The sequence below is a fragment of the Neofelis nebulosa genome, chromosome 17 (assembly GCF_028018385.1).
Source record: "Neofelis nebulosa isolate mNeoNeb1 chromosome 17, mNeoNeb1.pri, whole genome shotgun sequence".
Classification (NCBI taxonomy): Eukaryota; Metazoa; Chordata; class Mammalia; order Carnivora; family Felidae; genus Neofelis; species Neofelis nebulosa.
The window spans coordinates 61,499,205-61,514,800 of record NC_080798.1 but is presented as its reverse complement, the minus strand read 5'-3'; the positions used below and the strand labels follow the sequence as shown (position 1 = coordinate 61,514,800).

Here is a 15,596-nt window from a genome sequence, read left to right as displayed (position 1 = left end):
ATTTATATTATCTCTTTTATATACCCGTAGGTCAGACTCGCCAGGAGTGTTCTTGGTGGGAAAGTGTTTACACAGTTCGGGGGTTTTGCTGGTGGGTATTCTTCGGTCAGGGCTAGGGGTGGCAGTGTGCAGGTCATGAGGGGCATGTCTGTGCAACCCCGTCTCCCAGGATCCCTTCCTCATCCCTGCCCTGGGCCCCTCTCTGCACTCCACGTGCCCTCGAAGCTGGCAGTGTGTTCCAGCAGCAGTGTCCCTGCTCATTTGAGGGTCTCCCGTTGACTGCCGTGGTTGGTAGATGCCAGCTGCTGAAGCCGGAGGGCTGTCAGGAGTGTGGGCCGTAGGGACCGTGGCTGTGCTCAGTCCTGGCAGGTGGCCCCTCCCGGGAGCAGCCCCAAGGACCCCTGCTGCTGTGGGGGTGGCATGGGTGCGTGGCTGTGGCTGGACCACGTTTGTTAACAGCTTCCCCGGGGCAAATTGCAGGGAACCAGCTTCCCGGCGGGGAAGGGAGCCAGCTCTGCATGTCCCGCCCACGTCAGCCCTCTGCGTGCCCCTCGGAGCCTCTTGCTGTACTGTGGACGGGGCCAGGAGGCCGGGGGTGATGCCGTGCCACAAGCGCACGGAGCCAGCGTGTTGGTTAGAATTGTGGAGGACCCCACCGAGCTGTCCCCACCCAGGACGGTGTCGTCAGCCAGGGCTCTGGGGGGTCCAGGGCCGTCAGCTACTGCAGCCGGCGGGGGGCCAGGGGGGTGGGGTGGGGGGGGCTCCTGCCTCCGCTCGGTGCCGGGTCCATCACCACCCACCCCACTGCCACCTGCACTTTGGGATCGGGCTGCCCCACCCCTGCCCTCTGGGGCCCTAGGCACCTTCCGCTTCCACACGGGACCTGCTCATCCTGAGTGGGTGCTGTCACTCTGCGGATGGCGGCCCCGGGGCGGGTTCGGTGCTGACTCGCCCGTGTCGGCCCGGCCCGCTGGTCAGGACGGCGCTGGGATGCGGGCTTCGTGATCCTCACCCCGCAGCAAAGCCACCCCGAGACTAGAATAGGAAGGAGGTGATGGCAGCACGTCTGCCCCCTTCTCCCCCACAACCGCCGCAGGGCTTTGGCCCGCAGGATCTGTCCCCGAGAGCCACCCCCTGGTGTCCCGGGCAGGCCCCTTCCGGGAAAGGAGGAGCGCAGCACCTGGGGGAGGCCCTGCGGGCAGAGGAGCTCAGAGTGGAAGACCGGACTCTCTACCTGCCAGCACTGCCTGTTCACGGCCGGCTCTTTTCCTCCTTGTTTCATCCCTCCCTGGGAAAGCCACACTGGAGGCAACTTGTGTCTCTCTGTGTCTTGCTGAGAATGGTCCGGCTTCAGGACGACCAGCGGGGCTGCCTGGGGCCAGAGGAAGGTGCAGGAAGCCGTGCTTGTGTGGGCCCGGCGGGCGGGAGGTGCTGCCGATTGTCCACACACGAGCTTTGCTTTACTGGGCACGTGAACTGAAATCTTAGTAGATGTGAGGACTCTGACAACTTGATCTGGGAATGACGTCTTCTGAAAGCGTCGCTTTCTTTTCTAGGATAAAGATAAAGTTTCTCTGACCAAGACCCCAAAGCTGGACCGCAGCGATGGAGGGAAGGAGGTGAGGGAGCGAGCAACCAAGCGGAAGCTGCCCTTCACTGTGGGGGCCAATGGAGAGCAGAAGGACTCGGACACAGGTACAGGCGCTGCCCTCCCTCCCTGCTGACCACCCCCGCCTGACTCTTCTCCTCCACAGAAAGTGTCCTGGCCTCCCTCCCTCAGGCGTCTCCTGACACTGGTCCCTGCTTGGGGTGGGCCGCCGGGACAGGGGCCCCCCAGCCTCTCTGCACCCCTCGGCTTTGCACCAGGACTCTCTGAGGAGTTGTGCTAGAGGCCTGGGTGGGGTCCAGAGCGAGCTGCAAGGACATCTTCTCTGTTGTTGATGTTCGGGCTGACTCGGTGCGGACAGGAAAGGCTCACACGCAGGGAGCCCCCCCCCCCCCCCGGAGTGCCAGGCAGGAACACTCCCCCAGGCAGGCTCCTGGTATGTGCCCAGCTGTGACCATGAGCGTGGGCTCCTCTGCCCTGAGGTCCCCGGGCCCCCCTAGCTCTGTCCAGTCCCCTGAAAGTCCTGTGTTGGAGAATAAGTGTGTTTTCCCTTAGGGCTACAGAAGCGCACAAATTAAACCCAGTTGTTTGAAATAGAAGCCAGAGGGAACACTGAGAGGGAGCCAGAGTCAGTGCAGTTTTCCCGCGGGTGTGGCGGGGCCTGGGGTGCAGGGCAGGGCTGTGCACATGTGCGTGTGTGTGTACGTGAACGTGAGTCTGCACACAGCGTGCACTTCTGTCCCTGTATGTGTGTGTGCGTGGGGGGCTAATAACACTGGGCACACACACTTGAAAGTCAGTGACTTCTTGAGCAGCTCTTGGGGCCCATGCTTTCTCCTGCCAGCCCAAGCTCCCTCTTCCTCTTGACCTCCGTGCTCAGGGGCCTGCCCAGCCTGCCGGTCATCTGACTGCTCTGTAGACATGTGAACCATTCGCGGGCACGGGCGAAAAGGGCCACACAGCACCCAGAGGGCCATCGAACCTGCGGTGAATTCAACCAGAGGGCAAGGAACAGAGGCCCCTGCCAGAAATGGGTGTGGATGGGGCTACCTGCATGTGGGGGTCCACGTCAGGTAGCGGGAAAGTGGGCAGGTCCTGAGACAAGATAAGCAGGCTAGAAAATGGGGAGAAACGGCAGAGGGAACAGCCTGGAAATGTGTGTTTGTGCCATGGCTTTTATTCACGAGGTCACAGGTCCCTTCCCCGCTTCCTCCTCTGCAGGAGCTCCCTGAGCATATGTCCAGTCATGTTAAAGCCAGAGGAGTGGGCTTGGTTTTGCCATCTAGGATATTGAGGAAGGTTGTGAGCCCCCCAGGGGTCCTTCACGAGGGTCCGACATGGCCCACGGCTCCTGTGGCTGAGCTGGCACAGTGGGGACAGGGAGAGGCCCGCGGATGCATGTGGGTGCCCTGGGCTCACAGACGTTTCTGTGGGTCAGGCTTTAGGCCCAGAGAAAAATGAAGGCAGTTAGTGTAGCCTGGATGTCCTCCCTCCTGTTTTTGGTGCCGATACCAGTCTTAGTCGTGGGGGGCCGGGGGTTGCTATTTGGTCGTTAGCTGTGTGGATGGTGGAGGTGTGAGGCTGGTGTCTGGCTTCTGGGATGTTCCTATAGATGCCCCAGCAGCCTTGCTGTGAGTTAGGGAACCGCTGTTAAGAGCTGCTTCCTGAGAGAACCTGCTGTCTGAGCTGCGCGTGCGCCTGGGTGGGCAGCCGCTCTCAGGCTGTCGGCTCTGCTCTGCTGGGGAGGACTTCTTGGCGGTTCCCGCTTCATCTCACGCTGGCTTCTTGGGCTCGTGTGCTTCCGGCCGGCCTTCTGGATTCGTCCGTTGCCGGCTAGTGTTTCAGCAAGAGGCTGCCGGGTGGGTTCGCCTGAACCCACCTGGGTCCTCTGGGGCGTCCGGGAGACTCTCGGGGCGCGCAGGGAGTGCGCCCGTTGTTTCTCTGTGAGTTGTGGGTCCAGGTGAAGGCAGGGAAGGAGTCACCGTTGGGTAGAAAAAAAGCGAAGAACATTTAAAAAATAGAATTTCCCGGCCAAGGACTGTGTTACAAAAATCTAAATACGTATGAAATACGGTATTTGCCCTCCTGTTATTATCGTTTTGGGGGCCGGTTTTACATCGTCTACATCTGCTTTGTTAAGATACCACAGCTAGATTGTCCAGTGAGAGGATTCTTCTGCGCGTGTCGTGCAGGACTTGAATCGGGAGCCTGAAATTTCGAACTCGCGTCTGTGTGCGTCACACACAGGACTGGGAAGCGGTCTGTGGGGCCCCCGGCTGGCCCTGGAGGCCTCGGTCCCGTCTGCACCTCTGCCGAGCGGAGTGCCTGAGCCGGGTGCAGACTCGGAGAGCTGCACACCTCTGGCCACGTGGCTCCCGGCTGCTGGGCCGTGCCTCCCCCACCGAGTCAGGAGGCAGAAGCCACGCGGGGAGAGACTGAAGGAGTGAACTGTGGGTGCCGAGTGACTGAGACTGGGGGACTGCAGTCCCCTCGGGGCCAGGCGGGGTCTGCTCGAGGTTCCCTGTATCCCCCCCACCCTGCCCAGCCCCCTGCTCCTGCTGTGTCCCTCCGGCGCCCTCTGCTGGGAAGATGCGGCCCTGCAGTCACCGGGAGGGGAGAGCCGCGGAAGGCTCCAGAACTCGGGGCCCTGAGCCACAAATAGCTTCCTCAGCTGTGCCCCCCAGGTGGGAAGAAGAGGCTGATGAGCCCCCTCCTAGGGACCACCGAGCCACCGGAGAGCATTGTCCTGGTTCCTCGACCCCCGTGAGGGGCCTCCGCAGTGCTTAGTCAGGCCTGGAGGCGGACTGCCAAGAGCAATACGGCTCGTCTGTGGTGAAAGCTGGACACAGTCTGCATCCAAGCCAGACCGCCGCAGGTGGTTGGTCACTTTAGCTGCCCACAGGGCACCCCGGACAGCTCGTCCTTCCGGAGCCAGGTCTGTCTGGGCGCAGGAGGGACGGGCCGCGTATGCTTGCCCAAAGCAGCCTGACATCTTCTAGGGAAAAAGAAGCTCAGAGACGGCTCCTCCCGTGGCTGCTGGGGAAGGCAGCCCGCCCCCCTCCCCGCTGAACAGGAGGCGGAGGCCTCACAGGGGGGCCTCTCCCGGGCAGGTCGCCTGAGGCCCGCTGCCCAGTCTCCACTTGGCGGTGTTGGTGATGAAATTCTAGGATGTGTGCGCTTGCTTCAAATTATACTTATCTGTCTACTTTGTGTATGATTAAATTTCTCCTCACTTAAATCTGTAAGCAAATGTTTAGGCTCGTTTCCGTGCCCACCCACCCTCTTCAGGCTTCTGCATGAGCCCACTGCTGTGTTGCAGTTTTCCGTCCTTTAGTGTGGACGTAAGCCCCGCTACTTCCTTCCCGAAGCCACTTCCTTCCCGAAGCCACCCAGGTGGGCCCTGCCCGTCCCCAGAGGCCACACGGGCCCCCCCCCCCACCCGCCCCGCCCTTCAGAGCACCGCCCCATCAGAAGCCTCGGGAACTGCCTGTTCTCAGTACCTGAACGTTTCTTTGTAGCAATGAGAAATTAAGGTTTGTTTTATTTTGTGAAAAACACTCTTGTGTCCAGTATCTGGATGTTTATCCAGCAGTGCTGACATGTAACCTACTCGTGTGCTCCGTGTTAGGGGTCTGGGGACACTCCCGTATTTACTGAAATCACGGTCACCCTGGTTCCGTAAGATCGGAAGGGGTGGCTGTTGTGACTTCTCCTCTGGGACTGTCCCTGTCTGGGGAAGGACTCTGGCTCCACTGCTGCGCGCTGGAGGCGGCATGTACGTGACCGTGAAGGGCTTCTCTGCCCACTCCCTTGGCTCTCCAGGCGCTGCCTGTGGTGGTGGGGGGAGCTGCGGGGGAGCCTCTGGCTGGAGAGGACATGTGCCACCCACAGGGACACCTTTTCTGCATTGTTTTTCCTCCCTAAACTTGGACAGTTTCTTCCTGTACGGGGGGGGAGTGTGGACTGGCCAAGGAAGGCTCTTTATACTTAAAATTCCTGATGTTCCCCATTTGCAGAATAGGTGGGAGTCTGCAGGGCCAGACCCTCACGACCACCCTGGGTTCTGTGACTCACAGGGAGGAGTCCTAGGACCATGACTGATAAAGCATGGAGTGCAGTCCAGGGGAGCTGGCTGCAGCTTCCAGAGCCCTACTAGGGGGAGCCTGGGCTGCAATGTGGCTACTCTGCCCGGTGGTGCTCCCAGGGTCTGGGGCAGGGGCTGACGGGTGGCCAGAGGCTTGTACAGACCGGCCCGGGGCTGGCAGGTTGATGGCACGGTTCGTACGTTGGTGCGGGTTTGGATTAGGGTTTATTTCGCGTTATTTTTAAAAGTCCTCACCATGCTTTGGTGCCATGAAAAGGGGTCAGTGTTTGTCAAGTCGTGTGGTGGGGTGTTTATGCCAGCATCGCTTTCTCATACCCTGGCCGCCGCCTCACGGCTGTGACAGCCCTCACTGAATTTCCCAGTGTCTGTGGATTGAGGACTGTGGTCCCCCTTGACTAGAGGCCACCCAGCCCATGACCTGGGAGAGCCCCACCTGCACCGCAGAAGGCAGACATCGGAGATGGACCCCAGCCCTTCTCTTTTGGGACAGAGGATACCAAGACCAGAGAAGTCAGGGGCTCGCTGAAGATCCCCTCTGTCTTAAGTGATCGGTGGTGGTAATTGTCTTTAAAGGAAAGGAAGAAGTGGATACAAACCAGGAAAATGGAGGGAAAAGCCAGACAGAACTCAAGTGCCCCATGCAGACGGGGGGGACCCTCGAGTCCTGGTCTTGCAGCACTTGGAGAACCTGAGTGTGAGGCCGGACAGAGACAAGCCCCCTTGCGGCTCCCTGCCTGATGTGGGTCGTCTCCAGCGTGCACGCTGCCCTGGCAGAAGTGGTTCTTCCAAAAGCCTCTTAACTTTGGGATCGGGCCCTGTGTTGGTATGGGTGCGGGGTGCCCCCGGTACGCCAGCACCCTGCCTGCCGTCGGCGTTGCCTGAGCTCCTCCTGGTATCTCCGGGAGCTCTGCGATCCCACGAGCGCCCCACCGGATGCCCTCCTGTGGAGTGGGGTCCAAGAAGTGTTGACGTCATATGGTTTCGTGGTGGGGTGTAGGAGTTGGAGGTTTCCCTTTGGACCAGTGTGCTGGACTTTGTCCCCTGAAGAGCCCTCTTCTGGAACAGCCCCGAAGTCAGAGGTGGTGAGTGATGACCGAACGAAGGACTGGTTGTGAGCGCTCCAGGGCCCTGGGGGCTGAGGACAGTGGGAGTCAGCTGCCGGCCTCAGGCCCCTCGGGGCCACAGTGGACAGGCCCCTGAAAGCCACATCAGGGACACCTCAGGCTGGAAGGCACCATCCCTGAGCCAAAGCCCTCTGTCTCCTCCGGCTGGCATCCAGACGGGGCAAGGGGCTTTGAGAGCTGTCCCCGGAAACGAGCCCCATCCAGTCCCAGACCAGAGCAAAAGCCAGCCCTCTCCAGAGACATGGGCTTCCGTGCAGTGTCCCGGCCCCAGCGTTCAGCCAAACACGAGTGCTGGTTCAGAACCACGTACCACGCGGAAGACACTGCCATCCTGAGACAGAACCAGCTCCAGGGACCTTGCGTGGGGATGACTGGATACAAAGCACGGGTCAGTACGGGGCAACAGAGGAGAAATTGAACACGTGAGCAAGGAACAAGGCGCTGCCAGAAAACACCACGTAGGTTTTTAAAAATACAAAATGGAATACATGGAAATGAAAATTGCCAGTGGAATTAAAAATCCAATGGGCAGATCATGTAGCTCATTAGATGCGACAGAAGAAAGAATTGGTGGCTTGGATAGTCGTAAGCAAGGAGATTGCCTGCACTGAGGTATGGAAAGAGGAGGAGGAAACGCGAGAGGTTCAGGATGCGGACGAGAAAGCAGACTTGGGCCTTTGTGAGACGGGGTCCTTGGGCGTCGGGGCGCACTCTGCCGTGGGCAGGACACAGGTGGGCGTGCGCGTCAGCATGTGCCGGCCAGATGGCAGAGGCAGGTGGCACTCCTGCCCGGCTCCGTGAGGAAAGCCGTCTCGCTGGCACACCTGCCCCCTTGCTGCCAGATTAACTGTGGTGACATCCACGTTCTGCTGGGGAGGGAAACGCAGTGGCAGGAAGTGGAGTCTGAGAACCATGGTGTCTTTAGCCCCCGCTCCCCCGGGAAGGCCGCACTCTAGCCCACCGGCCGCGGTGGTGTGTGGAAGGAGCATGTTCCAGAAGGCCCGGGTTGGTGGGATGGGCTGCGGAGAGCGGGGACCTGCGTCTGCCGACTGGGTGGCTGCGCCCGGGAAGGGGTGACGCGGTGGGGCACCGACGGCACAGACCGCAGCAAGCTGGCACCATACAAATCCCAGGTGGCGTCACATCAGCTGTTTTCCTGACAGCGACGCGGGGGAACTGTCCGGGCTCGGGTGAAACCATCATCTCCCACCAGGACCACAGCTGGGCTGACCGGACGGGGCCGGGAGGGCGGGGGGAAGGCCCCGGCCTTGAGAGCCGCTCCAGCTCCGCCACCGTGAGGACGGTGGTGGCGGGCCTCCTTCCCGGGCCTCGGCAGAGCCCTCGGAGCCCCCAGAGGCGTGTCCGGGCTGCAGGCCAGTGGCCGGTCCCTGCCTGCAGGTCACTGCAGGGAGGCTCCACAGGTAGGCCTGGAGGGCCACCTCGACCTGCCAGGTTCGCTCTGCTCTGCAGCCTGGCACGGGCCGCTGGGAGTTCCTGGAGTCCTCCTTTGCTTCTGGTTGGATATTGGAAACAAAAATGAGCAGGATGCCAGAGAGGCTCTCGGGTTGTCCTGAGAGGTTGCTCTGGGTCATAGCTCCTCTTCTGGCGAGTGGGCGCACCCCCCCCCCCCCCAGCTGGGGCTGGGGGTGCAAAGGTAGGCTGGGCAGCCTCCCCCCCCCCCCCCCCCCCCCACCGCCCTGTTGTGGACACCCCATCACAGGCACAGCAGCGGCTGGGAAGAGGGGCAGGTGACGCTGACCGCGTGTCACTTGGCTCCTCTGGCCAGAAGTCCGAGCTGCCCTGGGTCCCCCGCACCCGAGGCCACACACCGCCTGGCTGGACTCAGGCCCTCTGGGTACCGGGAGGTGTTGGGGCTGGTGGAGAGAAGGGTGTCTTAGAAGATGGGATTCTATTTGGGGGCTTTTTCCTGTGGTGAGACTCGCAAGACGTCCTCCCATTAACGCCCCCGAGACCCATGTGGGGAGGTGGGCTGTGCGAGGCCCCTCCCACCAGGAGGGAGTCAGTACCTTCCGCTTCCCTGAGCATCGTCCAGCCTCAGCCGGGCTCTTGGCCACAGAGGGGAGGGAGGCCCGGTGCGGCGGGGCCTAGGGCATCGCTACACACACAGAGTCTCTTCCTGAGACTGCGGGCCTGGTGTGGTGCCGTCACGTCCTGCTCCGCGGCGGGGGACGCTCTGTTGCCGCAGAAAGCCCTTTGGGGGCAAGGCTGTGGAGGTGTTCGGCTGCCACTCCCAGGAAGGGTGTCTCTTGGGACCCCCGCCACCCCCACCCCCACCCCCACCCCCGACCGCTAGGGAGTCTGCTGCCTGTGTTGTCACTTGAAGACAGTGACTGCAGTGCCCTTGTGCCGGTCCCTCTGGCACCTCAGGGTCCTGTGGGGTCTGTTCTGAGGACGCGCTGCCCACACCCAGCCTTGCACCTCCCTAGGCCTGCCCCAGAGAGCAGAGCTGGGCCACCGGCCTTGTCCTCTGAAGTTACTTAGTGTAATTTGCAGATGTCCCCATGAGCAGGAATCCTCGTGTGGCACGTGTTTCTCTGAGCTCTGCTGTCTCCCTCCTCCGGCTGACTTCCTCTCTCCGCCGCCCCCAGGGAGGCGCAGGGGCCCTGAGAGGCTGGAGGCTCCGTGGGTGGAGACCAAGCCGTGGTTCCTAGGAGACTGGGTGGAAATCGGGTCCTGATTGCGGAGCAGGGCAGTGTGCACGTGCCTTCCTGCTGCTGTCCTGACACCAGGGCCCCGTGTTGGAGACACCAAGCTGGTGGGGCATCTGTGTCCGTGTCATAGAGCAGGAGGTCGGCTTGTGTGTCCTGGGGGCGTGGGCCTTGTTTCTGTCATTGTTTGTACACAGGCCGTGCAGAGGAGCAGCGCAGGGCAGAGCGGTCACCATAGAGAAGGGGAGGGGGGGGTTAGTGGAGCACTCGGCCGTGTGAGAACTTTTAAACCCGATGCCCGGATTCGGGGAGTGTGTTCCAGAAAGCTCGGGTTGGGTGGGATGGCCCCGAGTGACTGCGAAAGTGTGGCTTAACTTCTCGGGACCTTGTGGGGCCACCGGGCAGGGCTGCTGCTATGTGTGGCTCCTCGCCCTGTGTAGAGGCTCCGGGGAGGCTGCCAGCCTCACCCCTGCACCTGCCAGCTTGTAGGCAGAACAGGGGACAGGGTGGATAAGCTGGGGTCCTTGGTCACAGATGAGGAGCGTTCTGGAGCTTTCTTCCTTTCTCGAGCCCGGGCCTCATGGGTTGGTTAGAGACTCATCGTGGCCGGGGTGCCTGGGGAGCCTGTGTTGCAGTGAGTCACAGTGTGGTTTCTGAAAGGGCCGATCGCAGTACTTTCTAAGGAAGTAGCTCACAGAAAACTCTTCTTGAGAAAATGGAAAACGACGCATCTGTGGGCTGGGGATGTTGTCCTGGAGTCGGGCAGGCGGGGGGCGCACGGGAGCCTGTCCGGTCCGTGTCTCCCAGACAGCACCCACCTCCCCAGGGCAAACCAGAGCCAGCGAGCCAGCCGAGGGCCCGGAGGAGGTCCTCTCTGACGTGTGGAGTGGAGAGCAGGAGGCCCCCCTCCCCCGAGGAGAGTTTCAGGACCCCAAGTCTCCCACGGTGACCCTCCTTCCCTGGCTGCAGTTTGCACCCTGTGACCTAGAACTCCCCCTAGCCAGCCCGGCCCCCACACCAGGGCCCCACCCAGCACGCACGGGGGCAGTGTGGGGAGGGCTCCAGGCGCCTGGTGGATCCCTAAATCCCCGGCAGGAGGGGCACGAGGGCGAAGGAGGACAGTGAGCTTTGGCTCCTGGTTCACGGAGTCTGGGGGGTGTTTTCTGTCCCTTCCTCCCGCCTCTTCCCGGAGAAGCCACGCGGTGTGTCTGTGCTCAGGGTCGGCAGGGAGCTCTGTAAGGGGTCAGACCAGTGGAGGAGGTGTGCGCTCCGAGGAGGTGGAGACGGAACGGCTGAGCTGTTCCATCGTGTCTGGTTAGTGCTCTGTGTTGATGCCTTTAGATGCCTCCAGCTCAGTCCATGTCGTGGTACTGCAAGGCTGGTTCGCTCCTCGAAGGGCCATGGCATGAAATGGAGGTCCCTAGAAGCAAGAAGAAAGGTACAGTACTGACAAGTCGGCCTTGACCTGTTTGTGTATTTCTGAACTGTGTTTGCCATTTATATCTGCACTGTTTGGAGGCGGGACGGGGAAGGAGGAACCGGAGTGTGGACACGTGCACTTAATGGACGGAGACCTGTCCCACCGCCTGGCGTGCGGCGGGCCGTCGCGACCGGCCGGTGGGGGCCGAGGCGGGGCAGGCCTCATTGGCTGATGACGAGGTGTTGGAGTTGTCTCTGTTACCGCCGGAGGTGACGACCGGGCGGCTCGGTGCTGCCGCCCCTGTTCTCGCCCTTTCCCTGTGAGCTGTGAGGTGGGAGGCGGGGGCTCCGCGACGCCAGGCAAGGCCGCGGGTCCTGAGGACCGCGTGGCATGAAATGTCCCCCTGTCTCCTCCACCGCCTCACAGAGAAGCAGGGTCCTGAGCGCAAGAGGATTAAGAAGGAGCCCGTCACCCGGAAGGCCGGGCTGCTGTTTGGCATGGGGCTGTCTGGGATCCGAGCCGGCTACCCGCTCTCCGAGCGCCAGCAGGTGGCTCTCCTCATGCAGATGACTGCCGAGGAGTCCGCCAACAGCCCAGGTGAGCCCCCGGTGCCTCGAGGAAGCGGCCCAGGGCCCGGCGGCTTCTGTCGCCGGGACACGCCTGGTGACGCCCTGCCTGTCCTCTCCTTGGCCTGCAGTAGACACGACACCAAAGCACCCCTCCCAGTCGACAGTGTGTCAGAAGGGGACGCCGAACTCCGCCTCGAAAACCAAAGACAAAGTGAACAAGCGGAACGAGCGCGGAGAGACCCGCCTGCACCGCGCGGCCATCCGCGGGGACGCCCGGCGCATCAAGGAGCTCATCGGCGAGGGCGCGGACGTCAACGTCAAGGACTTTGCAGGTGAGCGCTCACGGGCGCCCTCACCCCTCGTGCCCCGAAGGCCCCGCCTGGGGTCCGGGGGTGGGGCCGGGGGCGGGCGGAGGGGGGGGGGGGCGGTTGCGCACAGGAGTTGGGGGTAGCGGGCAGACCTCGCGCTTAGACCAGGGTGATGTGCTGTTGCTGCTGAGGAAGAGGTACTGATGTTTCGGAAAGTATTTCAAAATAAGATCATTTTCTTATTTTTTATCATCTTTAAGAGAATTGGGGGAATTTTTAGATGCCACTCTGCTGTGTTGTGTAGACCCCAGTTCCGTGGAAGAGGAGTCACGCCCCTGGCATGTTCAGGGACAGGCGGCCCTGCCTCGGTGCCCGGCAGCCTGGGGACCGCACCCCCCCCCCCCCCCCGGGAAGAAATGTCTCCGAGAGGGCCCTTTCATTTAAGCCGGAAGTAGGTGTTCCTCCCCCGGCCCGAGACAGCCAAGCTTTATCTGCTTTGAGGGCCGTGTGGGCATGGTGGAGTATTGCCGGGTGTGAACAGGACGCTTGCTCTGTGCCGCAGCATCGGCACGTTCCACAGCCGTTTGTTCCGAGAGCGCGTGGAACGTGAGACCAGCAAAGCGGTCTCCGTGACGAACCTGTCTAGACTGCGCCCACTGCCCTAGTTGATGGGGTTTCTGACCCAAACCTAATGTAGCACCTTCTCTGAAAATACAATTTTCCTAAGGCGAGATTTGCCAAAGCCCTGGAATTTGTGTCCACAGGGTGGCCCCGTTTGCACACTGACATTTGCGGGTGGCCTGTCGAGGCTCTAGTGGAGACGGCCGCCAGAGGAGGCCTCCCTGCGTGGCCTCAGCCACGTGCTGCCCAGAGGGCACGTTTCCAAACCTGCAGCTGTGGTCACAGCCCCTGCCACCCTGCCCGCAGCCCCCTCGGCCGCTCTCCCTGTACCCTCCACGTGTGTTGCCAGATACACTGGATTGAGGCTGCCACCCCCGACGAGTCCCCTACCCCAGGTTGTGCCCGCAGAGGGTGAACCTGGGGGGTTAGCGAGCTGCACGTCGTGGGGCAGACGGGGCGCCCCAGCAAAGGACACTCAGGGCTTCCCGGGACCGTAGCCCTTCCGTGCAGGGCGCTGCCTCGGGACAGGAGTGGCGTTCTTGAGGATTAAATAACATAGGTCCTAAGTGTCTGTTTCCAGGCTGGACAGCACTGCACGAGGCGTGTAACCGGGGCTACTACGACGTCGCCAAGCAGCTGCTGGCCGCGGGGGCAGAGGTGAACACCAAGGGCCTAGACGACGACACCCCCCTGCACGACGCTGCGAACAACGGGCACTACAAGGTGGGTGCCTCCCCGCACCCACGTCCCCCGCTGGGCCTGCTGGCCGCCTTGGACGTCATCCTGTCGCTCCCTGTCCCTACCGTCCTGCACGTCCCGCCCCGCACCGCCCCCCCCCCCCCCCCCCCCCCCCCCCGAGCCGTCCTCTCTGACCAGCCCACCTGCTCATCCTGGGTCAGCACCTGGGTGATCTCTTGCTCCATGTGACGGGGCCCTGCTCAGGTCATGCGGGCATGTCTAGGTTTTAGCAGCTGGATGATCACGCGGGGGAGGGGGGGGTACTCATGGGCTGCTGCCGGCGCTGTCCTTGTCCTTATGGCATTTACTGTTGATGAAGCACAGAGAGGTGTAGCCAGTACACGGGAGGACTCTCGTAACCAGTCTGGGAGCAGCGAGTAGCCAAGCGCACGGCCTCCCCGAGAGGACCAGCCCCCTTGGGGAAACGGCTGCCTCTGGGTCTGATGCAGGAGACGCGCAGAGGTGGCGAGGCTCTTGCTGTGGTCGTTACCAGACCTTCGTGAAGAGGCCCGGGAAGCACGGTGGGGCCTGGCGAGGACAGCGCCTGTAGACCGGAACGCACCTCTGACGCTCTCCTGTAGCTGCTCTGCCCCGTCGCCTTGGGCAGGTGCCAGGGAACTAGCAGCACCCGGCGAGTGGCGAGCGGTCGAAGGATGATGAGTCACACGGTCGGGGGAGGGCCGTGAATGAGAAGATGCCCACGGTGACCGGACGAGTCCGGACACAGATTGTGTACTTGATGTCAGGGCTCTTGGTTAGCTCCTTGGGTTAGATAAAGGCATCTTGGTTATTTTGGTTTTTTAAGGGTCCTTTTAGAGAGATGCTAGAAAAGTTTATGAAATGCCTGGGACCCGCTAGAGTACCCACGGTGGGGGACGGGGAGGGATCGATGACATGAGTCTGGCACTATGTTGGCAGCCGAGAGACTGGGGAGGGACGGGGTCGTCCTCTGAATCTCTGTACTTCTGTGATTATCCTTGTAAAACTACCTTACGGAACAGACTGTGGAAATACGGGGAGGGGTGCAGGGTAGCGGCCCCCGGAGAGATCCCCGTCCAGCTCCTGGGACTGTGAATGTGTGACCTCACGTGGTAAGGGGCCTTCACGGATGGGAGTAAGCAAAAGATCATGCAGTGGTGACTCTGGATTATCCCCACGGGCCCAGTGCCCTCTGGGGGTCCGTGTAGCAGAAACCCTTCCCCAGGAGGGAGGAGACCGTGAGGGCGGCTCGCCCGCGTTGCCAGCCTTGGCAGAAGGGGCCGAGGGACATGGTGGCTTCCAGCAGTTGGGACAGCCCTCAGCAGGCAGACGGCAGGGACACAGGGCCAGTCCCACCACTGCAAGGGACCCCACGCACACGGAAAGGAAGGAGCCAACACCACACATCTGTAGGGTCAGCGAGACCCGTTGCAGACTTGGCGAGACGGAGGGGCTGGTGATTCGCTAGAGCAGCCGTGGGAAACCCGTGCCCGGGAAGCGGGGTCCTGGTCGGGGGAGGCCGCGGCGTCCTAAGCGGGAATGGCGTGTGAGCGACGGGGTGTTCCTGGTTAAAGATTGTTTTAACACTCCAGTGTCCGAACTGGGGCCGAGACAGCACTGAACCTGCACTTGAGGGCAGTGAGTCGGCCGCCCCGGGTGTGCGAAGCACACTTGCCGGCTGTAGACAGTTGAGCAGAGCTGCTGCGGGGTCACCTGGACTGTATCTGTCATTCACAGGACCCCCCCCCCCCTTACTGTGTCAAAGCACGGAAGAGGCAATCTTCTTTTCTAAAAGAAACGAGAACACAAAATAAACCTACTTGGAAGAAGCTCGCTCTTTGTTTCCTCTGTTCTGTCAGTCCCCGCTCCCCACCAGACCTCCAGAGCCCTTCTTTCCACACCCCGCGGGCCCTGCTGGATGGCGGCTCATCGCTGGCGGGAGATCATGGGGCCGTGGTCGGCCCACCACCGATGGGGAGGACTCTGCATGGGAGCGCAGACCTCCTCCGTGTGGCGGCGTGCTCGGCTGGGGTGGGGGGCCTGGAGACCCCCCCCCCCGGGGGCCGTGCTGTGGCGGTGGGGGGGGGGTGGCCTGTTGTCTGGTCGAGCACAGGACTCTAGGAAGCGGCTGCAGTTGTACCGGCACGGGGGCGCGTCGCGTGCTTCTCAGAAAGCCCCTGACCTGCCGGTTGCTGTTTCGTAGGTGGTGAAGCTGTTGTTGCGGTATGGCGGGAACCCTCAGCAGAGCAACAGAAAAGGCGAGACGCCGCTGAAGGTGGCCAACTCCCCGACCATGGTGAATCTCCTGTTGGGCAAGGGGACCTACACGTCCAGCGAGGAGAGCTCGACCGGTCAGTGGCCGGGAGCCGCACCGCGTGTGCCGGCTGGGGTGGGGGAGTTTCTGGACGGCCGGGACCCCACACCCAGGGTTCCCTTGTCCTCCGGCCCTGCCCTCAC

General features: G+C 62.0%; 1 protein-coding gene across 26 annotated transcripts in view; it reads left to right on the top strand.

Moving 5' to 3' along the window:
- Positions 1-15,596, top strand: part of ANKRD11 (ankyrin repeat domain containing 11) — a 183,172-nt gene that overhangs the window by 154,949 nt on the left and 12,627 nt on the right. For 21 of the 26 annotated variants that reach the window (XM_058708036.1, XM_058708039.1, XM_058708041.1 and 18 more), the window contains 5 exons: positions 1,557-1,695; positions 11,351-11,521; positions 11,622-11,825; positions 13,003-13,145; positions 15,343-15,490. In XM_058708036.1, the coding sequence (XP_058564019.1) occupies positions 1,557-1,695; positions 11,351-11,521; positions 11,622-11,825; positions 13,003-13,145; positions 15,343-15,490 (805 nt within the window). Of the gene's footprint in view, positions 1-1,556; positions 1,696-6,374; positions 7,294-10,845; positions 10,943-11,350; positions 11,522-11,621; positions 11,826-13,002; positions 13,146-15,342; positions 15,491-15,596 lie in introns of those variants that run through there. The other 5 variants (XM_058708042.1, XM_058708047.1, XM_058708040.1 and 2 more) reach the window with 3 other exon arrangements.